Source organism: Otolemur garnettii, unplaced genomic scaffold, assembly GCF_000181295.1.
Source record: "Otolemur garnettii isolate 467f Iridium unplaced genomic scaffold, OtoGar3 scaffold00007, whole genome shotgun sequence".
In the NCBI taxonomy this organism is placed as follows: domain Eukaryota; kingdom Metazoa; phylum Chordata; class Mammalia; order Primates; family Galagidae; genus Otolemur; species Otolemur garnettii.
In genome coordinates this window covers 36,942,744-36,966,923 of record NW_003852402.1, presented here as the reverse complement: position 1 = coordinate 36,966,923, position 24,180 = coordinate 36,942,744, and the positions used below count along the sequence as shown (strand labels likewise).

General features: G+C 36.9%; 1 protein-coding gene across 1 annotated transcript in view; it reads left to right on the top strand.

The window, feature by feature from the left end:
• ACSS3 (acyl-CoA synthetase short chain family member 3) overlaps positions 1-24,180 on the top strand; it is a 156,174-nt gene that overhangs the window by 44,520 nt on the left and 87,474 nt on the right. The window contains exons 3-4 of the mRNA XM_023509215.1: positions 13,850-14,038; positions 17,275-17,409. Coding sequence (XP_023364983.1) covers positions 13,850-14,038; positions 17,275-17,409 — 324 coding nt within the window. The remainder of the gene's footprint in view (positions 1-13,849; positions 14,039-17,274; positions 17,410-24,180) is intronic.

Sequence of the window (24,180 nt, the reverse complement as noted above, 5' to 3'; positions counted from 1 at the left end):
TGAGGAAAAACTGACTGCCTTTGTCCTTGGCCAACAAGATGAATTAAGTGGGAAGCAAACTAGAAAGATCATTGAAGAATAAACAAAATAGAAGAAAAATATGTCCCTACAAGCAGCAGTGAGAAGAGTTGGTAACAATTATCCTTTTAGCTGTACTTAGCAGTAAGGAGAGCTGAATGCATCAACAGCTTTCAGTTTCTGACTTTTAGTAACTTACATGTGAAACTATACAATCATTTGACCTAGCATAATTGTTATAAAATGCAGAGGGTAAAGCCAATTAACACAGACGGAAAGGCAGTGAGCGGCTAAAGTGATGTAAATAATGATAGAAGGATAGAATTATATTTTGGGTGTAGAAACAAAAATGTTTTTCATACATGTATTAAGCTTTTAGAAATAGATAAGTATATAAGTATAGAAAATCATGCAATTAAAATTAGTTCAATTTATTGGAAAGTTTCATGCTTGCATTCGTGCAACATAGAGCGACACAGCTAAGTAAAATAAATTTAAATAAATCAATGAAACGTTACATTCACTAGGATTGTTGTCAAGGTTAAAGATCTTGGGGATATTGATTTTGTATTTCCCATGCTATATTTGACCTACAAGCGTTTCCTTTCTATTACACAGCTAGGTAAATAATGTTAACTTTATTATATACAGTTTTTACAAGAAATGTAATATCCTTATGGATATATGTGATACATTCTTGGTATGTGTGGTTTGTTATTAGTTGATAGTGTATGCATTATATTTGTAAACTTTTCTATTTTTCTTCTTTTTAAACGTGTACAGCTTTTGTGGTTGAATGGTGTAGATGTTACTGGAAAATACCCAACAAATCGCAATGATCTCACGTCCTTGTACTATTCGGGGACATGGAGCAGGTTCTCTGTGAGCCTTCCACATATATTGATCGGCTTTTGGGATGTAGTCACCAACAGAACCATAAACGTTAACAGAAACTCAGCCCAGTGCTGGCGAGGGTGGCTGCGTACCCAGGGTATTTGTCATGTGTCATGTACTGTCTATAGAAATTCCAGGGGGGTTTGTTTAATTAAACTTTAATTAAAAATCAGTGTAGAATTGATCTAAATGATGCAGAGTTCCTGTTGACACCTTTTGCGTTGATTACATTTACCATTCTTTAAGAGAAAAAGGAAAAAAAAATCTAAGAAAATAGTTTACTATTTTTTTCTTCAAAATTGTGGGGCATGTGAACACTTTATAAAGAAAAGATCCTTACAGACTTTTGGTGTTGGCTTCAACTGTGTTTGTTTTAACAATTAACAATTAAGCCTAGGCCTTACTATCTTCTCTGTAAAGGTCAGCACCCATAGAGAGTCAAATTTGAGTTATAGCACAAGAAAATCAAAACTGCCAAGCAAAACAGACCAAATTGACAATATGAATTTAATATAGTGAATATTGTTAACTGAATGACTGATTACAAAATATGCATGTTGCTGTGACCCTGACACTTTGAACTTGGTGACATGTTTCCTGTGATGGCTGGGTTCTCTTATCACACAATAGTAACTGAAGCTCCACAGAGCCTTCCATTCTACAATGTATCATGACATTATCTGGCCTTTGCTTAATATGCAGGAGATTATGAAAAATAAACACAAATAAATATAGTAAAATTGGACGAGTGCTCAGATAACCCAGGATAGGCTGTATCAGTTTTAAAAAATTATCATCAAAAGGAAAACACAAAGTTAAAAATTCTCATTGAGAACTTATGAACCCTGAGAATATCTCCAGAATCCAGTTGGATAAACATCCACTAAATAATTTATTAAATCAAGAAGAGAAAAACATCTGGCCTTAATTGACAGGCTAAATGAATATAACTTTAAAACTATTCTCCATTACCTCTCTAATGCAATAACAGCCAAACTTAAATGAATATTACTTTAAAACTATTCTCCATTACCTCTTTAATGCAATAACAGCCAAACTTATTCTTTCTTTATTTTTTTTAGAGACAGGGTCTTGCCCTATCAGCCCAGGCTTGAGGGCAGTAACATCATTATAGCTTACTACAACCTTGAACTACCGGGCTCAAACAGTCCTCCTGTTTCAGCTTCCTGTATAACTGGGTCTACAGGTGTGCACCACCATACCCTATATATTTTTCTTTCTTTCTTTCTTTCTTTCTTTTTTTTTTTTTTTGTAAAGATAGGGTCTTACAAATTTGCTTGGGATGGTCTCAAACTCTTGGCCTCAAGTGGTCTTCCAGCCTTGCTTCCCAAAGTGCTAGGAATACAGATGTGAGCCACTGCACCCAGCTAGTTATTGTTTAAAATAACTGTTTCATCCATCCCCGAGTTGATGGACATTTAGGTTGGCAGATGTATATTGAGCTGTGATAAACAATCTACTGCAAATGTCCTGTGATAAAAGGAATTTTTTTTTCTTCTGGGTAGTAATGGGATTGAAGGGTCTAATGGGAGGTATGATTTGAGTCAGGGGTCCTCAAACCTTTTAAACAGCGGGCCCATTCACTGTCCCTCAGACCACTGGAGGGCTGGACTGCAGGCCCTGGGATGAGTCGGCTTCTATGTAGAACAGGCAGCAGCAGCAAAAACACCTGGCAGGCTGGATAAATGTCCTAGGCGGGCTGCATGTGGCCCGTGGGTCATAGTTTGACGATGCCTGCTTTGAGTTCTTTGAGGATTCTCCATACTTCTTTCTAAAGAGGCTGTACTAGTTTGTTGTCCCACCAACGGTGTAAAAGTGTTCCCCTCTCTCCACATCTGTCCCAATATCTGCAACTTTGGGATTTTGTAATGTGGGCTAATCTTACTGGAGTTAGGTGATGTCTCGGGGTGACTTTAATTTGCATTTCTCTGATATTTAAAGATAATGAACATTTTTTCATGTGTTTGTAGGCCATGTACCTGTCTTCATCAGAGAAGTTTCTGTTCAAATCTCTTGCCCAGTGATAGATGGGATTGTTAGCTCTTTTTTGGTTGATTAGTTTGAGTTCTCTATAGATCCTAGTTATCAAGCCTTTGTCAGATTCATAATATGCCAATATCTTTTCCCATTCTGAAGGTTGTCTATCAGCTTTGATTGCTGTGTCCTTAGTTTTGCAGAAACTTTTCAGTTTAATTAAGTCCCATTTGTTAATTTTTGTTGTTGTTGTAATTGCCTTGGAAGTCTTCATAAAATCTTTCCCAGGTGGACATCTTCAAGAGTTTTTCTAACACTTTCCTCTAGGATTTTTTCATGCCTTAGATTCAAATATTTTGTTCATGTTGAATCAATTTTTGTAAGTAGTAAAAGGTGTGGGTCCAGTTTCAGACTTTTACGTGTGGTTATCCATTTCTCCCAGTACCGTTTATTGAATAGGGTTTTTTTCTGCAGTATATACTTTTGTCGGGTTTGTCAAAGATCAGGTGGCAACCAGAGACAGGATTCCTCTCTTAGTTTTCTATTCTTTTCCAAATGTCTATGTCTCCATTTTTGTGCTAATACCATGCTGTTTTGATCACTGTGACCTTCAACCATAAAGGAGATAGTGACATCACATCTTTGGTATTAACCTGGATGGAGTTGAAACACATTCTTTTCTCAGTTAAGTATCACAAGAATGGAAAAGCAAATATCCAATGTACTCAATACTAACATGAAGGCAGTCGATGATCTAATTCATGGCCACATAGGAGAAAAACTCATTTCAATTCAAGTTGGGGGGAGGGAGGTGTTTGGGGTGATACCACTGAGTGGGCACAGTGTAGGGGTGTATGGCACACCTTTGGGGCACAGGGCATAACTACAAGAGGGACTCTACCTAACAAATTGAAATATTGTGATTTGGTTGTTTATAACCTCACATTAGCCTGAAAGAAAAAAGAAAGAAAAAAGAAAAGAAAATATAGTACTGCATGATAAAATAAATAAATAAATGAAATAACTGTTTCATGTGTTTATTATTGTATAAATAATACAGTTGTTACTGACATAGCCTTTATGTTTATTGACAGAATCTAACCTTTTCTAGATGATTTACATAAACATTTGTGTTGAATCAAGAACTCTTTATTTTAATAGAGCATAATAGATTCTGTACCTTTTCAAACTCCAATTTAGAAAAGTTTGTATATTAGTTACACCATTATGCTAGATGTTTCAAAATGCCATATTCAGTTTTGCGAATGAATAATTGTCAAAAGTGACTTCTCTAATAGTTGAATTTTGTTTCATTTTCGTGCAGGTAGATTATGTTCTAAATATCGTAATAAAGCTTGTTTCAGGACTTGGAATGTTCTTTATAGAAACACCCTGGGAAACATATAGGAAGTGATCAGCTTTGGATTGAGCTATGTGTGTACTCTGTTTCTCTATTTATCTATAAATGGTACCTTTCCAATCTTGCCACCACACTGCTCAACACATAATGTGGCTGAAATATGGCTGTACCTTAGCAGTGAAAAATAATAAAATCAATATTGTCGTAGGGCTTATAATTAAAGAAAAGAAGTAAAATGAATACAAATTAAAAATTACTGGAAATCTGCTGGAGAAAAGCAGGTTCAATTGGAGATCGGTTGAGGTGGGATAAACAGTGCCGGAGTGAGCAGTGGAGGGAAAGGGGACGTTTTAAATAATATTTCCCAAGGACAGAAGGAGGATTTTGTCAGGATTAAGCTGTAATCAGGTACATGAGGGGTCCTCAAGTTTGGCTTTTGTTTGGTGGTTGCAAGGTGGAGAAAGGGTAGAGAATATATATATATATAGAGAGAGAGAATATAGAAAATATATAGAGAATATATATTCTCTATAGAGAATATATAGAGAATATATATATTTATGTAAATTAAAGTTCGTAACTTTTAGATATCTTTTTTAAACCTCTGGTATTCTTGCGCAGCCCCAAACCCCTCACATTTTTAGGCAGTTTGCATTTTTAGATACAATAGCCATTTAAATATTCCAGGGTTAAATGGTTTTGATGCTGTGTAGTTACTACCTGAGGGTTCCTTCTGTCTTCACTTTTCTGTTTTCCATGTTTCATATATATATATATATATATATTATTAATACTTTTAATCAAAGTCTCTGTTGCCCAAGTTGAAGTGCCATGGTTTAGGCTAGCTCATAAGAACCTCAAACTTCTGGGTTCAAGCAATCTTCCTACCTTAGCCTCCTGGGTAGTTGGGACCACAGGTACCTGCCACAACTCCAGGCTTATTTTTCTACATTTTTTAGTAGAGATGGAGTCTGGCTCTTGCTCAGGCTGGTCTTGAACTCTTTATCTCAAAGTGCCATCCTGCCTCAGCCTCCCAGAGTGCTAGGATTATAGGCCTGAGCCACCGCACCCAACTGGGTTAGATTTATTTATTTTATTTATTTTATTTTGTTATTAAATCATAGCTGTGTACATTAATGCAATTATGGGGTACAATGTGCTGGTTTTATATACAATTTGAAATATTTTCATCAAACTGGTTAGCATAGCCTTCACCACATTTTCTTAGTTATTGTGCTAAGATATTTATATTCTACCCTTAGTAGATTCAACACGTACCCTTGTAAAATGAACCGTAGGTGTGGTCCCACCAATTACCCTCCCTCCCTCCACTTTGCACCAGAATGTTTATTGCAGACTAATTCATAATTGCTAAGTCATGGAAGAAGCCCAAGTGCCCATCGACCCATGAATGGATCAATAAATTGTGGTGTATGTACACCGTGGAATATTATGCAGCCTTAAAAAAGAAGGAGACTTTACCTCCTTCACGTTTACATGGATGGAGTGGCCTGGTTAGATTTTGTTATAACCGTACGACTCTTCTCTTACCAATATCATCACCTCACTTGCACACTGTTGCTCCATCTCACCTTCATGGCCAAACTCCAGACCTGGATTGATCTGATTCTCCACCATCTTTATTTCTGTACTCAATACGTTGTATCCTGTTAGACAAAAATCACATGACTACGAATATGGGTTTATTATTAGTTTATGGTGTTTGGTGTTCACTGAGACCTCCATGTTCACATTTAATTATTTTTTTCTTTAGCATTTAGAAACTCTAATAAGTTTTTCCTCTGCCCTCCAAAGGCAGAGATTGGTGTCTAATGAGAGACACCAATTACCTTTGCCATTCTCTGGAAAGGACTCTGGACTTCCTGATACAGGATTATTTTCTCCATGAACCATGACCTGTTACATAGAAATTAAATTTGTGAGATCTTCTTTCCTCTATGCCTCAATCTAAGTGTAGACTATTGGTTCAAACCCAAGCGTCAGGATGATACATCCTGGCACTAACACTAAAGACTCTCCTGTGTTCACGTCCGTTGTTTTCTCTCCCCTTCCTTTTACAATGGAGGCCAATCTTTTGCTATGATGAAGCTATTCCTCCAACTCTCTTTAGGGTGCTTGTTATCTTAGTATCTCTTACAGCAATTGCTGGTTCTTTCTCTTGAAACCGTGTTTATGCCTTTCAGCTATTAGCTAGCTAGTGGCCTATATATTTTCCTCCACTGGTTAATTTTGAAATGATCTGTCTTTTCTTATTTCCTTAACCCAAACTTCTTCAAACCATGTAAAATATGCTGGTGCTTCTGAAATTGCTTTAGCTGAGGTAGTTAATTACATTATTAATGCAGTATTTTACCCCATCTCTTTGTCACATCTAAAACGCTGACAGTCTTTACGTAACTTCTGCTATACCATACAACCCTCGTTTCTCTTCTTTCTCACTGGCCGTTTAATCTAATTCTTCTCCTTAAGTGCTACTTTCTCTGCCTGTCTCTCTCCACTAGATACCTCTTCCAGACCACCTTCTCTTTTTCCTCTGTACATCCTCCCTTGGTGATTACACCTGCTTCAGTGGCCCTTGATTGACAAGTATGTGATGGTTACTCTCAGTGACAACACTGGCCATTCCCAGGTCTCTATCACCACCCCCCATATTTCTCCTGCCAGAGAGGTGACGAATGGGACTGCTGAGTATCTAACTAGGTGTCCTCAAACTATAGCCCGCAGGCCACATGTGACCCACCTAAGGACATTTATCCGGCCTGCCGGGTGTTTTTGCCTCTGCTGCCTGTCCGGCTTAGCAGCCCACTCCTCCTGGGGCCCGCAGGCCGGCCCTCCAATGGTCTGAGGGACAGTAAACTGGCCCCCTGTTTAAAAAGTTTGAGGACCCCACATGGTTGTCTCATTAGCATATCAATTTAAACATCCAAAATCACTTTTTTCTTCTTGTGTTTTCCAATTGTGAATGGCATTATGTCCCAACTGGTTACTAAAACCAAAAATGTGGACCTGCTGTTACACTTCCCTTCCTCCTACTTTTCTGCCTCCACCAATCATCAATCTCTATGCATTCCCTGCTAAATATTTCGCAAATGAAATCATTATTTTTGTCCCAATTGTCACAACTCTAGTTCATGCGATCATCTTTACATTTTAAGAATATGAAAAGTGCCTGCTTCTAAGGGAGACGTAACGCTTTTCAATAATTACACCCTGTTCTTAGCATCAGCCGAAATCTAACAGTGCGTGGCATGCGGCCTGATACTGAGTCTCTCCACACCCTTCTGGTCCATCTTCATCCTGAACTTCACCCTTCACCTTGCTCTTTTCATTCTGAACTGCCTTTACTTTCTCAGCCGAGTGTCATGTGTAATGGGGATTAGAGATTTGGGCAGAAAATGTCAAGTAAGGAGAAGCAGAAGGAAGTCATAATTATCTGATTATTAATGCCTAGAGTGTAAAGATGGTACGATAATAAAAGTGGTGGCAATCTAATCTATCAATTATTCTTTGTCATGTACATTCTCTCTCTGTTTACTACACGCACGGCAGTTATGCTGTGTGTTAATGATAGACACCAATTACCTTTGCCATTCTCTGGAAAAGACTCTGGACTTCCTGATACAGGATTATTTTCTCCTGAACCATGACCTGTTACATAGAAATACTGTCTTAAAAATAACAAGATATTCTTTAGTAGGATGATCTACTTGTAAATCTCAACACATGAACATTAAGGAAATGGAAGAGAATATTCTTTATCAAGAATGCAAGCAAACATAGAGAAAAATAGGATTGAACTAATTTGCTGTGAAATACAGCCTGAAAATCACATTAGTGCTGTAAGCAGAAGGATTATTGAAACTGTGGCGATTTTGAGCTTGAACTAAAGGGATTAAATTATTCTCCATTGCACTTTGCTTGAGAATGAAAATGACCCAGTATTGATTGAAACTCACCTGTGGAGAAACTGATAATAAGAAAAATGATTATTCTCAGTAACCATATTCATGCCTTCATTTGGAGAAAATGACTCAAGAAGAAATATGCTAGTCAATCTTTTTTAGATCATTGTCTGATAAATGTTTCGAACATAAGATAACATTTTATATCTCTTTTTCCCAAACTTAATAGAATGTCATCCCTAAATATAAAATATTCTTGTTTTTGAAATAAATAATAATACATTTTAATAGTGAATGTAAATTACATGTTTTTATCTTTTAACAAAATATTTTTCTTTTTTAAATCATATCCTTTTCCACTTTTATCTCACAATTAAATTTAGTATAGTATAGTACTTAAATGAGGATTATTTCTATGCTGTGTCTAATGAAGTGTAACTGTTTTTAAAAATTATATTCCTAGAAGTTTATGCTATATGAAAACACATTCCTGAAAGATTCCCTTTCAAAATATATAGTTGTAGTATCAGGCCTTCTATGCAGTTTTAGAATAACTGTGATTCTTTTCACAGATACTTTTCTGAACTCACCATGAATGTATGGCTAAAGGAATAGGTTATTTTGTAAAGTTTTAATCTTTTCAATGGCTTTGTGTGTACAAGTAAAATAAATAAACAAAAATAATGCTTGTCTATGTATGTATAGATGTAGGATAAACTCAACTTGTTTAAAAGTAAAATGCAAGTAGTGGAGACATCTCATTTTATGGGAAGTTCTGAGTATTCTCAAAAGCAAGTCGTTTATTTCCAATTTTAATAAAATGTTTCCTCAAATAATATGGCTGTCCTCGATATTACCTTTTTTTGTCTGGAGTTTGGCATTTTTGCACCTAAAATATGTCTTCCCTTGTCTTTTTTTTTTTTTCATGTGTTTTTCTCTGAAATGGCCCTGAGGTGACCCATGATTGCTGTCTTTTTACTACAATTTGGACGCCACCACTACCTTTTTTATGCAAGCATGATTTTCCTTGTGGCAAGTGCTAATTTGCTCCATAGAATATGACCTTTGGTCAATTATGACTACATTTAATATTCGTGCCATGGGCATTGGGTTATAAAATTATTTCTACTAAGCCAAAGATTGCTTTTGAATGAAGATTTCTTAGAAATAATACAGAAAGTTTTTGTTTTTGTTTTTTCAGATTTTGGTCAGGGCTGAGTTTGAGCCTGCCACCTTCAGCATATGGGGCCAGTGCCCTACTCCTTTGAGCCACAGGCACTGCCCAACATAGAAAGTTTTATTACTTTATTTTTCATTGTTTAAATCAATATGCTTTCATTTTATAACTCTGAAATTTAAAATCTTTACCTCTATCTAATGAAATATTATCTAATGCTATTTTAAATGGCACACAAACTTTATGGACACCCTGTATATTATATATATTGTATATATACCAAACATAGATGTATACCATTTTACATTATATAAATTTCTGTTGTTACATTTTCTTCTTTTACCCTTTTTATTCATATGTATGATTCTTTTTTCTTCTGAGACTCCAAATTTATTTGGTTTAAGAACCAACCATGTCTTCCTCATTTTTATATCTGAGGACTTGATCTTAGTGTAGGAGTTGTAACCGATGTTATATAAATTGAATCAGTGACAAAATACTTACATATAAAAATGGCTTTAAATTAGTACCAAAATAATTCGTATAATTTCTAGTGGGAAGAATCAAATACATTGTTGTATTTACATAAATATATACATTAATTTTTTGTTTTCTTTACTAAGGCTTTACAACTTAGTAATCCTCAGGTTAGCAGAGTGGTATTCTCATGCTGGCTGGTGGCCATTATTATGTGGAATTTGTACCACCCATGATTTCAGATTGACAGTCAATTTTAGTGGCCTGTACTTGTATAAAACTATCAGGTTCTTGATAAATTTGTTTAAAAATTAAAAATGTACAAAGAGGACTATGAGTTGGGTGACTAGTAACTTTTATTTAATTTATTATTATTTTTTATGTTATTTTATTTAACTTTTCTTCAGTTAAAAAATTAAAGATTACAAGCGATATATATTTTGACTATATGTTGAAGTATTTTCCCTTTTGATAATAATACAAATTATAAATCTATACTCAGCATCTATGGTAGGATATCATTGAATAAAAATTTTTTTTTCTCTTTTCTCTTTTTCTCTTTGAAAGTAATAATGAGGTAAACCCTATCATAGCTGTATTGAATAGACTTTGTGTTGAAGTTTCAATAGCACTTTGAGTGCTTATGATATATTTTCCACCAAATTTTCTCATACATAGTATACTTAGGTTTACAGGTTACAGTGAAAAATTTTACCAGAATGACATTTATCCCTGGAAACTACCAAAAAAGAAATTTGCACTATTGATTATGTAAAACTTGTATGTAGACCGACTTGGTTGTGGCCAAATGGTCTCCATCTAGTGGTTATTCTGGCCTGCTGCAGCCTAATTTGACTTTGAAAGTTGTTTTCATGATAATGGTTGATGACTCATGTGCCTTCAAAAACCAATTATATAGAGCAGCAGTGGGTAGGGAGCTGGCCCCATATATGGAGGGTGTGGAGTTCAAACTGCAACAAAAAAATAGCTGGATGTTGTGGTGGGCACCTGTCCCAGCTACTCAGGAGGCTGAGGCAAGAGAATCGCCTAAGCCCAGGAGTTGGAGGTTGCTGTGAGCTGTGTGATGCCACGGTGCTCTACTGGAGGTGATAAGTGATACTCTGTCTCTACAAAACAAAACGAGGGTGGAGGGAGGGTGATTGGCGGGATTACACCTATGGTTCATCCTATAAGGGTACATGTGAATCTCTCTAAATGTAGAATAACTTAACATAATAACTAAGAAAAAGACATAAAGGCTATGATAACCAGTTGGATGAAAGTACTCCAAGTTGTATAGAGAAACAGTATACTGTACCCCATGATAGTATTAATGTACCCTGTTATTATTTAATAAAAAATAAAATTAAATAAAAAAAAACAACCAAAAAATTATATAAAGGAGAGAAGTGAGGGGATGGGAGTAAAACCAATAGATGTTATATATTACATCTTTTCTGTGGTTAGGGATCCATGGTGTAAGCACACAACAAAATAAACAGGATGTAGAAGAATATAGTTTGAACTCAGAATGAAAAAAAAAAAAAAAAACTTACGCAAACTTTATAATAAATGCCCCTGGGATGGCCAGCTGACCATCAGGTCATTCAAGAATATAGGTCCACTGTTACTAGCTCTCTCAATTTTTTCTAGAAAATGTGGAAATACAGATTTGTAAATGAAAACTACTAAATTTAATAAGTTGGCTCACTTTCTTAAGATATAACATGGCCCCAATTTGCATACACCTTGGGGTCACATTTAGCCTATAATCTATCATTTTGAGATCTTTGTTTCAGGAAAGGTTTGAATATTTTGAACTTACTCTTTCAAAGGAGGTTAGAAAAGTTGTGGAAATCTTCCAGAAACATTGTGAAGTGACCAGAATGTAAGGTTATGGAGTTATGGAATTATTGCCAGTGCGAGTCTTGGTTGAAGATTTTTTTAAAAATTCAACAACAGGCTCTATTCAACATGCTGAGATTGCAGCTGTGAACAAAACAAACTCTCCTCCCGAGTCTATCTCAACCCTGCTCCTTACATGAGAAACCCAGTAACGCATATGATCCTGGGACACGTCCAGTTTCTACAGGGATGGCACACTGAGATGTTTGGATAAACTTTTCAGTTGTGGTCTGGATTCTTGAGCCCACATAGAATTTCAGGTCATAATTCTTACGACTTTAATGTATCTGTCTCATAATGTTCTGCTGGGCGGCTTTAGAGTTCTTAGAACGTAGCACTCAATTACAGAGTCTGCAAATGTAAGGGAGAAAAACCACCCAAATGGTTTTTTACGTTTTCTCTTTCACCAGAGCCCTTAACCTTGACCACATCTTTCCCCATCAGCACAAAGGAAGTGAATAAAAAGAAAACAGAAAAAATGGTCAGGATTCAGAATTCTTTGAATTTGTTCCGAAAGTAGGAGAGGCAGAGTGACATGAAAGGGACCACAAATAGCCGTGTGTCCTAATTTCTTCTCTCCAGCCTCCTGTGTCCGTTATGGTGAGCAGTCACATTCAAAGACAAGCCCCCGTCCCTCCTGCTGCCCAGCAGGCCCCAGTCGTTATCCCCCGCCGTCCCCACCACTGGCTTCTTGCTGGTTTCTGCTCCAGCCCTCGGGTCTCCTTGCTGTTCAGTAATTGTATCACATAGGACACTCTTTGCCCCTTTTGTAATGTTGCTCCCTCTCCCTAAAACAGTATCTTTGTAGATATCTGCTTATGCTCAACCTTTTAAATGCATTTGATACAATATCATTTCTTAGTGAGATCTTACCCTGACTGTCCCATTGGGAATCACATCCACCCTACCCCCTGTACTTCAATCCTCTTCTCTCCGCTCTGCTGCCCCCACCGTGGGGTTGACGACTGTTTACTAGAATACATACTTACTTACTTTTAATGTTTATTGCTTGTTTTGAGTATTTCCTCTACTAAAAGACAAGTACCCAGAGGATAGAGATGGTTGTCTTGTTGCGTTTACTTATCTGATGTTTCAGAAAACAGTGTCTGGCATATAATAAATACTCAACGTCTATTTTGAAGTCAAGAAATGCTGAACTCCTTATTCACTTATGTCTGGGCATCCTTCCCACAGCCTGCTGGAATTGCCCATGGAAAAAAATTCTTGCAACACATTTTTTCCTGTGTGGACTTATGACCTATTTTGCCTTTATTACTAGAAAATACAATCAATACATGTTAAGACACATGTAATATGTGTTTGGTCCCCAAAACACAGATTAAAGTAAAACGAGTTTTGTATGTTTGATCCAAAAATAGGGGCAAATCACTTTGTATCAGTGATTAGCATTAAAGAAATAAAGAAAAAATAATTAGCTTGAGGCAGCCGAAAGAGCAAAGTGTCTGAGGTCAGAAGACCTATGATGCCATTTGGTAGGGACAGGCGTAATAAACCTCAGATCTCTGAGCTTGCCTTATTATTTGATAAGCAAAAGAAACCATCGTCTCTGACCTTGGTTTATTATCTCTGAGCCTGTTACCTTATCTTTCAGTTGTGAACAATAATATGATAGAATCTCTCTTATTTGCCTTATGTTTTCTTTCTTAATACCTACTTGTTTCCTCCAACTGTGAGCCCAACATATATCTAAATCTGTAAATCTTTCATTTTTCTGTTCACTTGACAGATTCCCTCTTTACGATACAGTCTCACACAAGAAAGTCTGTTATCTTTCCTTTTCGGTGTTGTGTTACCAACTCTAATGGTTGCTCAGCAAATAATGAATGAGTAAGCAAATTTATATCATGACATTTACGTGGCATAATAATAGCAAGTGGGTTTGTAATCAATGATTATAGTAGAGTTTCCTGTTATTATTGTCATCACTTACATCTTATCATCATCCTCAAATATGTTGGACTCAGATTTCTTTTATCTACTACCATGGGGGTGATCATCTTTGAGCATTACTGCCTTGATTTAGAAGGTGAGTGAGATAATACAGAAAACACTTTTGCTGATCTCATGGTTTTTTTATAGGTCTCTAAGCTGGCTGGTGTTTTGGTCAAGCATGGCATCAAGAAAGGCGACACTGTGGTCATCTACATGCCCATGATCCCACAGGCGATATATGCGATGCTGGCGTGCGCCAGGATAGGGGCCATCCACAGTCTCATATTTGGGGGATTTGCATCCAAAGAACTGAGCAGTCGCATCGACCACGTAAAGGTATGTGCTTTATTTGGGGGAAATCAAGAGTAGCTATTACAGCTATGGAATTCTATAGGTAGGCACCACTATGTGTGTATGAGATGCGAATGATCTGTACTTGTTAGGTATTCCTTTGAAATGGGAGACTTTGAATTTTTCCTTTGGAATACGGTCATCAAACCTTTGTCTTAAGTCAATCCTGTGTGAAGGGCATCTTGCTGTGTGCTTGGAGGAATATCAAATATATATATAGGGTAAAGTGTAAGCCTTTCAAGTTAGCTCATCCTATGTATGGGTATATAATATGATAAAAAGAAATAATATCTATTACTCAGTCAACCTATATTTATTAAGCTTTTGCTACGTGTTTGTGCTGTCCTTGGACATAGATAATAAATAAGCCTTACCAAATGTATGGGACACATAATTAGTTTTATAATCTATATACTTCTAGGAAGGGAAGTTCAGCACAGTGGTTAATAGAGGGTGTCAAGGAGGGGTGAAGTCTCTGGTCAAATGAGGTGCTAAGATAATTAACTTCATGTATCTTGTAAAATATTGAGATTTTGGATTTAAGTCACTTAGCACAGTGTCTGGAGTATAGTATTTGCTTGAAAAATGTTAACTATTATTAATCTGTGAATTTAGAGAGCAGACATCAGCAGACTTTCTTCTGTAAGTGACTAGAGAGCAAATATTACCTGGTTTTTGATGCAAGTACTCACCTCTGCTGTTAGGACGCAGAAGTAGCCTTAGATAATGCATAAACAGGCGGGTTTATTTTTCTACTTTTCAATTTCAGATTACTGTGGAGGGGCATGTTTGTTTTTTAGTAAAATTTTACAGAAACAGGCTCTGGGTTGAGTTTGGCTCAGAAGTGTAGTTTGCACCCCCCTGATTTAGAGGAAGGAGCATTTTCTTTTAGCTGCGTGGCTGAAGGCGGCTTCCTGAACAAGGTAAGATGTGAGTTACATCTCTGCTAAGATTCAGCTAGTCAAAGAAAATGATGGAGTGACATTCGGAGAGGGAGAAAAAGAATGTGAGTCAACTATTATATCAGTGTAATAGAATTCATTTGGGGGGACAATAGGCTGATGTCTCCAACGAGAGAGGGAAGGTGGGTGTGCCAAGGCAGGTTTCGGCTGAACGGGATTCTGTAGCTCTCGGCCAGGAAAAGTGTTTGAACAGGTAAGTGTCTTGTTAAGAGGAAATAAGTCTTACTTTATGATGTGAGTAGGGGAGAATCTAAAGATATAATAAAAGACTTAGGTAGCTGGTCTATTTGTGAAGCAATGAGCAAAACGAGGATAATAACAACAGTGAGATGATTAACAAAGGAAGGTCATTATCCAGGTAGGAGATGGTTGACCTTACTTTACACACACAGATTCATGCTCTAGCACTTACAGAATTTTCACTCATGACACAGACATGCACACACAATCTTATTAAGAAGTTTAGGCAATAAATGGGCAAATCCATTGAGCAGGTCAAACTTAAGGAGAGATGTAGATAAAGTTATAGGTCTGAGATATTTGGATAAAATTGATATGTAATTAAAATCAGAAACAATTTTACTGTCATTATTTTCAAATAAATAGGCTTAAGACAAATTTTATTTTAACAGATGGGGATAGATGTATTCTAACCAGTCAGTCTAGACCCAATACAATCTCCAATAAAAATCTGTTAATAGAAATATGAAAAGGATTATTTTTCCACAGGAAGTCTAATTTTGACTTTATTAAATTATTCAAGTTCCAATATATTCTCTATATGGTTTTATTTGGTATATGGCTTACTTTCATTTCTTCAGAATTCTAATTTTAGGGAATAGTGTCTAGAGCTATTTTTGCAAGTGTTACAAATATTGAAATGTGAATTATATTCAAATGTCTGACCTTTAAAAATAATAATAAAAGAAAACAAGACTTTTTTCTACATCTCTTCTCTCTTTTTTAAGGACAGCTTAGTAGAGTGGAAAAGAAAAAGTCCTGCCACCAGACAGACCTGGCCCCCTTCTGCCTCCACCACTTACTACCTGGGGCAAGCTGTGTAACCACACTGAGCCTCAGCCCCATAAATAATAAATGATATTCAAAAAGCAGATAGTACCATACATGTGCATGTTTAGCATATTATAATCCTTCCCTAGATAAAATGTATTATCACTAGAAATCAGAATTCAGGAATGCATGCAATACCTGGGATTGATTAACTGTCTTCTGAGTAATTACCTGATGCCTTTGGTTTGGATGTCTTAGAAGAAACAATGTGCTTTAAAAAAATAAGTACTCTTACCCCTGCAAGTTAATGAGAATTTTGGCTCAGTTTCGCAAATGTTTATTGAGGACTTAGGAAACGGTGAGCACGGAGCAGGTGCAGGAAACACAAAGATAAATGGCACCCGCACTTGGCCTTGGGCAGCTCCCTCTGCCGTGGTGGAGATAAATGAATGCTTTAATTATAGTTGAACGTTGGAGGCATGCTCAGATGTACTGAGGAAGGGAGATTAACCCAAGCCCAAACTGAGATTTCCCCTAGGGATACATTTTGGCTGCACCTATGTGTGTCTTAAAAATTGTCTAGCAAGTTATCAAGTAAAGAGTGCCAAGGATACCTTAAGGACGGGACCGGCACAGGCTTTGTGGGGCTTGAAACTGAAACCATTTGGGGTTCCTTTTAAGAAAAATGATATAAAATTATAATATAATAGTTGGTGAACGTGAATATATATTTAAAAGGAGAATAAAACCATAAAAGTATTACATATTTGGGCCCCTTGTACACGCTGTGTCTTTAGGCACATAGAAGAGACATTTACATTTACATAGCAAAGGTTAGAATGCTTCCTGACTGCTGGGTTGACCCTCTCTACCTAAGAAATGCTACAGGCTCAGCAGCAACCACTCTTACTGGAGCCTCTGCAAGTGAGGGGCCCAAGGTTTGCATTTTACTGGTTCCTGGCAAATCCACTTGATTTCATGAATTCTTTGGAAGGTATTTTGTACAAGTCATACTTACGAGCCAAAAGCATCACTGTGTAGTTTTGAACAGGTAAGTGAGATTTACGAGAAACTGGTTAGGTCTGCAACAATTACAAAAAGGTTTATTGGTTTTTAGGCTATTTATTCAGTAGAGAACAGAATCATTCAAACTTTTTTAGAAATGCTAATTTGCCAGCCTGCACTTGAAATATAGTAATTACTTTAATTAGGATTATTAATGTTTTCTCCATTTTTTTTTAATTATAGCCCAAGTTGGTTGTTACAGCATCATTTGGCATTGAACCTGGAAGGAGGGTAGAATATGTGCCCCTTCTAGAAGAAGCTCTACAAATAGGACAGCACAAGCCAGACAGAGTTCTCATTTATAATCGTCCAAATATGGTAATCTGAATACTGAATTTGTTTATGATAATGTGCTAAGGATGATTTTACTTTTGACCATTTGAAATAGACCCTTGATTTATAAGCTACTAAATATATGGCTGAATGTCATTGCTATTTCAACAAGATATGAGTGATACTTACTGACTTTATGAAAAACTAGCTTAAGGCCAACAGATTGAAACACAGAAATGAATGTGATGTTGATTAATGTGAATGTGATTCTATGTATAGTGCTGTTGTGTTGCTGTTTGTTAGTTGAGGTCAGAGGTGGGAAACCTTTTCATGTTACAGCATTAATTTAGCTGTAATCAAAGAAGGCCACATTCAAGACAATTCAATGAGATATGCTTAAAAATGTACATTATTTTATAAAAATCTAACTATTATTAGATTCCTTTCAAAATATAAAAACTCTTTGTTAATTTAACATTATACTGTATAACTTTGATGTGTCTGCTTGTTGTTGGAATGCATTTGGGTAACTGGTTGCAGCATGAAGATCCATAGTTATAGCTAATCCTCAAGATGGGTGTTAGTTATTTGTGCACCTTGATTTGGGGAAGGTTCACAGCAATAAGTGGTTGAAAAGGAAGAAAGCATTTTGGGGGCGCGTTACTGAAGGTGGGAGTATTCTACCACACTTTTCCATATTTTAATTGGATCTTTCTTAGCATCAAGCAATGACTTTAAAATGTCAGCTACTTGATCTAATACAAGGTGAGGTGTAGGAGAATGAGGGATGGGGACAGGGGCGGAGGGAGGGAGAGAGATGGGGGTCACGGTGTGTGGCACACCTTTTAAGGGTGGGACACAATTACAAGAGGAACTTTACTTAATAACTGCAATCAGTGTAACCTAATTCTTTGTACCCTCAATGAATTGCAGACAATTAAAAAAAAATGTCATCTACTGAAAGCGCCATCAATTCTATTTATAGCTCTTCAGAAGTTGTGGTGATGTCAACTAGGGGAGGCAGAAGTGCTAATTTGAGTGTGATGTCAAGCTTCTCAAAGTCAGTGAACCTTCCATTAGATTCTCTAGTTAATAGGTCTAAACCAGCTCCATATTCTTCAAATGATTTATATAGACCATCCTACTCATCAATGACCTTTTTGCTAACTGGGGAAAATGTTCATCTGAAATTTCCTTTTAAAGAAGAAGTGTTCTGAAAAAGACAGCTTTCTTCAAAATGCTTAGATTTTTTTTGACATGTGTGGAGTTAGTTTTACTTTTCAAAGAAATACTCTTGTTTTAATTTGACATCACATCACACAGAAATGCTGTCTTCCTATAGAAACTTTCTTTCAACAATTCATCTTGCTGACTCTGTTCTTCATAAAATTTAGCTACCTTTGGACGGCGCCTGTGGCTCAACAGAGTAGGACACTGGCCCCATGTGCCAGAGGTGGTGGGTTCAAACCCAGCCTCGGCCAAAAACTTCAAAAAAAAAGAAAAAAAATTTAGCTACCTTTTCTCACAGAGAGAAAATTTTGACTAACACCTGTCGCTGCAATAGCCACTGTGCTTTAGAACGATCTCAAATCCACACTGAATACCTCGTGGTCCAACTTTAATAAGTTACAAAACTGATGATGCTCATTGCATTTGCATGAATATAGTTGACAATACTTACAACTGACTGTAAAGTGTCAGATTTTATTAGATTCCTATTTAAAATAGTAGCTTTAGCACAGAGATGTTGCTTATGCAAGATACAATGGAAAGAAATGGAGCATTTGAATCAGCCAGTGCCTTTTTTTCCTGTGCAATAAACCTTTCCTGTTTTCCTGTCATAGAAGGTGCACCATCAAGTTCAGTCCAACTGCAAAATATTTATTTTGAAAGTTAGTGAGGCTATCTGTTCCTGGTATTTTGTTCCCAGGAATGCCCAGAGTAGTAGTAACTCCTTGTGGTAAAGAACATCTGTTATGACACCAACGAAATAGAAAACATGTGCTGAGCCAGTCATGTCAGTGGATTATTTGCTTTTGAAATATTGCATGAAGTTCTTAAGTTGAAGGCTATTTCATGTTGCCGATTGGTTAAGTTCTCCTTGAAAGAGGCAGTGGTTTGCACCTTGACACGTTATCCAGGTCTGAGCAGCCTACAACTTCAGCAATACATTCTGTCACCATTTTTCACCGCTGAACGGCTTCCCTTTCTCCTGAGTATATAAGCTACTTTGCAAGTTGCTTCGGTGGCATTATGTCCAAGTCTATTGCTGCTTGAGAGGCCTGCCATTGTTTTTGCTTTTTGTCTTTTAATTTCTGCAGTATAACCTTTGGTGCCTCTCCCTGTAATTGGAAAACCTTTGCTGCCTCTCCGTGTAATTGGAAATATATGTGGTCCTTATGAGCGCTCTCATGCTGATAAGCATTGAATTTCTTTAAGGTCGATGTTGCAGTATCACAAAACAAGCAAATTTTCTTATCTTTAGTGGAAACAAGGTGATACTGCAATTCCCAAACCTCATGAAAAAATGTTTCCTTCCTTCGATGTTCTTTTGGTCTTCTTTGATATGATGAGATATTAAGCAGATAGAATTAAAAAATACTGTCAAGCTGTGCAACCATTCACAAATTTCACTTCAAAGAGAAACGCAGTGTAGTATTGTCAAAAGCTGCTAAACAGACTGGTGTACTTGATCCCCACAAACTCTTCACCAACCAGCCTCATGCAGTAGGGGCACCAATCAGGTGGGGGAATTAGAACTAAATCACTAGCAAGTCGTCATCAATTTAGCCTTTAGGGCTTATTTATGTTCTAATTGTACCAGTTTATCTATTAGGATTATTTCTTTAAAACTTATCTTATTCTTTGGTACTTTAGATATGTTCATTTTAAAAATAAAAATATAAAGGACAAACAAAAATGTCTTAATAAAGATAAAAGGATTTGTTCCGTGAAATTTGGATTCCGTGACAAGGTCACATTTAAGGACCTAGAAGGCCACAGGTTCTCCACCCTGGTTTAGATTATAGAAAGAAAAATAACACTAACAGACCCTAATTGATTGCTTACCGTATGGTTTTTAAGACATTGAACATTTTCTTAAATCTTCCCAGTAACCCTACAAGCTAAATGATATTATTATTCCTATTTTTAAAAATAGAAAGTTAGTGAACACAGAGATAAAGTAACCTCCCCAGCTGGTAAGTGCCAGTCATGATTTGAAGGCTAAGAGCTCTGACAGCGTGCATGCTTAATCGCTCGGCTATCTTGCCTCCTGGAGAGGTGTTATTAATCTGCATGCATAATGTCTTTTTAAAAATTCATTTAGGGCAGAAATAAAACTATGTTCAGGAAAACAAAACATAAAAATTCGAAACAGATAAATTATTCTGTGATCCCTGAAGCAAGAAAAAGCAGCAGCATATGTCAACAAATATATTTTACAATACTTTTTCTAATAACTTTGACCCACCTGGTTTCTATACCTAAGCAAGTCTCCAGCTATTTTTGATGAGATTAGCTCAGGTATCTGCAAGATAGAATTTTTTATTTTGCAGAAGTGAAATTACAAGAATGCAAGAAATCACGTACAATTTGTGGAACTCTTGAGATTGTCTTCTGAAAATACTTAAATGGCAAGATAGGAGAACAGTGTTAAGAGTATGTCATTTTGATTACCACCTATCAATTTCATGACCACATTAAACTCCTGTGTAAAGTTTTAGTAGTCTGTGGTTCATGAACTGCTGCACTCAATGATTTTAATGTTCTTACTGTCTTGAAGAAGAATTTCAAGTTTCTTTCATATGACCTCAATCATATTTTTACAAAAGGATTTGTTGCCGCTCAAATCAGGAACTGCTAAGTCAGCAATAAAGACGGCTTTGGAGAAGGTTGGAGAAGGGCAGAAATACACCGACACAAATTATGTTTTTGCGAGCGTATGTGTGTTATTCACACATTGGTGAATTCATATAGAATCTGTAAAAAAGGAAAAACATATGATGTATTACTCTCAAGGTTTATTACTTCTTATTTAATTCATAGTCTCACAAACCAACCTGAGTAATGGAGAGGTCATAGCCCAAGGTCATAGCTAATAAGCAGTGGAGCCAGAATTTGAACTCTCATTCGATGACCTTTAACCAACAAAATACACGCTATTTCTTTCATTATAAACACATAGATTTTTTTTTTATTGTTTGGGATTCATTCAGGGTATAAAAAATTAGGTTATACTGATTGCATTTGTTAGGTAAATTTCCTCTTATAATTGTGTCCAGCCCCCAAGATGTGTGACCTCCGCTCCCCTCTCCCTGCTCCTTCATTCCTTTACCCCCATCTTACGTTAGATCAACTACTACCTTCATATCAGAATCGATTGGGTTCATGCTTCTCCATTCTTGTCATGCTTTACTAAGAAGAAGGTGTTCCACCTCAACCCAGGTTAATACAAAAGATGTGAAGTCTCCGTCTCTTTTAATGTCTGAACAGTATACCACAGTGTATGTATACTATAGTTTGTTAATCCATTCCTGGGTTGGTGGGCATTTAGGTTGTTTCCAAATTTTAGCAACTGTAAATTCAGCTGCGATGAACAGTCTAGTGTAAATGTCCTTATGATAACACGACTTTTTTTCTTCAGATGCCCAGTAATGGGATTGCAGGATGAAACGGGAGGTCTAATTTGAGTTCTTTGTGGGTTCTGCATACTTGTATTAGTTTATTAGTTTGCAGTCCCACCACCAGTGTAAAAGTGTTCCCTTCTCTCCATGTTCACGCCAGCATCTGCTGATTTGAGACTTTGTGATGTGGGCCATTCTCACTGGAATTAGGTGATATCTCAGGGTGGTTTTGATTTGCATTTTTCTGATGAGCATTTTTTCATATGCTTGTTAGCCATTCATCTGTCTTCTTTAGAGAAGGTTCTATTCATGTCTTTTGCCTAGTGATCTATGGGAATATAGGCTCTGGATATGGTTGTTAATGTTCTCTGTTGAGATTTTTCATGCAAGTCTCTGCACTTTCTCCCTAATAGAGTTCTGGCTCCTTCACATCCCAATCAAGAGCTTGACTTCTCCACCGTCCCCCCTTTTCTCCAGACCTATAGACGGCTCTTGTCCTTTATATTAGGCCTACTGTTTGGGCAATAATTAGGCCCTGTGGACTGGCTTTACTTAGTTTAGAGAGGCACAGACCCTGATGCTCCAAGTGTCTCATTAATTGGGATTGCACTTTTGCCAAAGGAAGCAAAAACTTGGCTACCACTCCTAAGCCTCAGGCCTGCATTGACAGAATCAAAGGAATATCATATCAGGTGTCCCTGGCACTCTTTCCCTACTGCCCTTCAGGATTTATAACAGTCAGGAAAGACGTGACTATAGAAGTGAAGGCATTTACAAAAGATACTTGTTTATTTCTTTCTCTCTTCATTTTGTCAAATCTCCTTCACCCACACCTCTGTTTCTTAGCCTGCAGAATAGCCATGTATTCAAGTCCCCATTTAGAGGCCCATACAAATTGTCAATTTGTAATGTTTTTTTCAAATTGACATTTTTTTCATTTTTAAGTGTGGTTAGTATTTGTAGGTCTCTAATTCTGATGTCAAAAGATGATAACTTAAGATTACTTGCTTTTGGCTGGGCGTGGTGGTTCACGCTTGTAATCCTAGCACTCTAGGAGGCTGAGGCAGGTGGATTGCCTGAGTTCGTGGGTTTGAGACCAGCCTGAGCAAGAGCAAGACCCTCGTCTCTAAAAATAGCCAGGCATTGTGGTGGGTGCCTTTAGTCCCAACTGCTCGGGAGACTGAGGCAAGAGAATCACTTGCGCCCAGGAGTTTGAGGTTGTTGTCAGCTATGACACCAGAGCACTCTACTGAGGGTGACAAAGTGAGACTGTATCTCAAAAAAAAAAAAAAAAAAAAATTAGTTGCTTTTATCTGATGCTTAAAAATAAATGGAAACCTATGATTTTGTCATTGTTAACTATTTTTTTTATCTAAATGATACAGCCAGTGCCTATCAGAGTGAAACTCGAGAAGCCATGTGGGCTGAAACTTTACCTTCATAAAGCGTCTTTGATTCTGATCGTTATCTACAGATGTGTTTACTCATATAGGCAGCATATCTGTAATATTATATTGAAGGATTAGGTTTTAAATGTACCTATTTAAATATATGATCCGTTTTTTTATAACTCTGATTAGGAGCCTGGAAAATGGAAGTGGCTGGTCTAAATCTCTCAGGGTCTTTGGGTTAAGCTCAAGGATCACTTTGATGAAGTGAATGGTTAGCAGCCCTCCCTAGCCCCCTAGGCCTCTAGATAATGGAGCTTGTTAACCGAGGAATGAGCACACTCGCTCGCCTGTGCGAGTTCACCAATTATAAACTTCCTGAGACGCAGTCTTGAGCTTCATTTAACATTTCCGACAATAACCAAACATTTAATGGACATTAATTTTACTTAAATAGCCGTAACTCCCCAGGAGAATAACTTTTCTATTTTCTATAAGCAACTTGCCTACTCTTCACCTGCATGGCTATCCTAGTTTTAAAAGAGGTCTGTTGAATTTCTTTAGAAGTGTGTCTGTTTAAATAACGACTATTATCACACAATTTACCACACCAAATCTGGTTCTTGGAAGGACTACAACAACAACAACAACACCACAAGTTTTTTTACACAGTAAGTAATGATCTAGAAAGCGGAAAGAGGAAAAGTCAGACAGCATTTCAGATATATCATGCGCTTAGTCAGACAGCATTTCAGATATATCATGCGCTTAGTCAGACAGCATTTCAGGTATCATGCACTTAG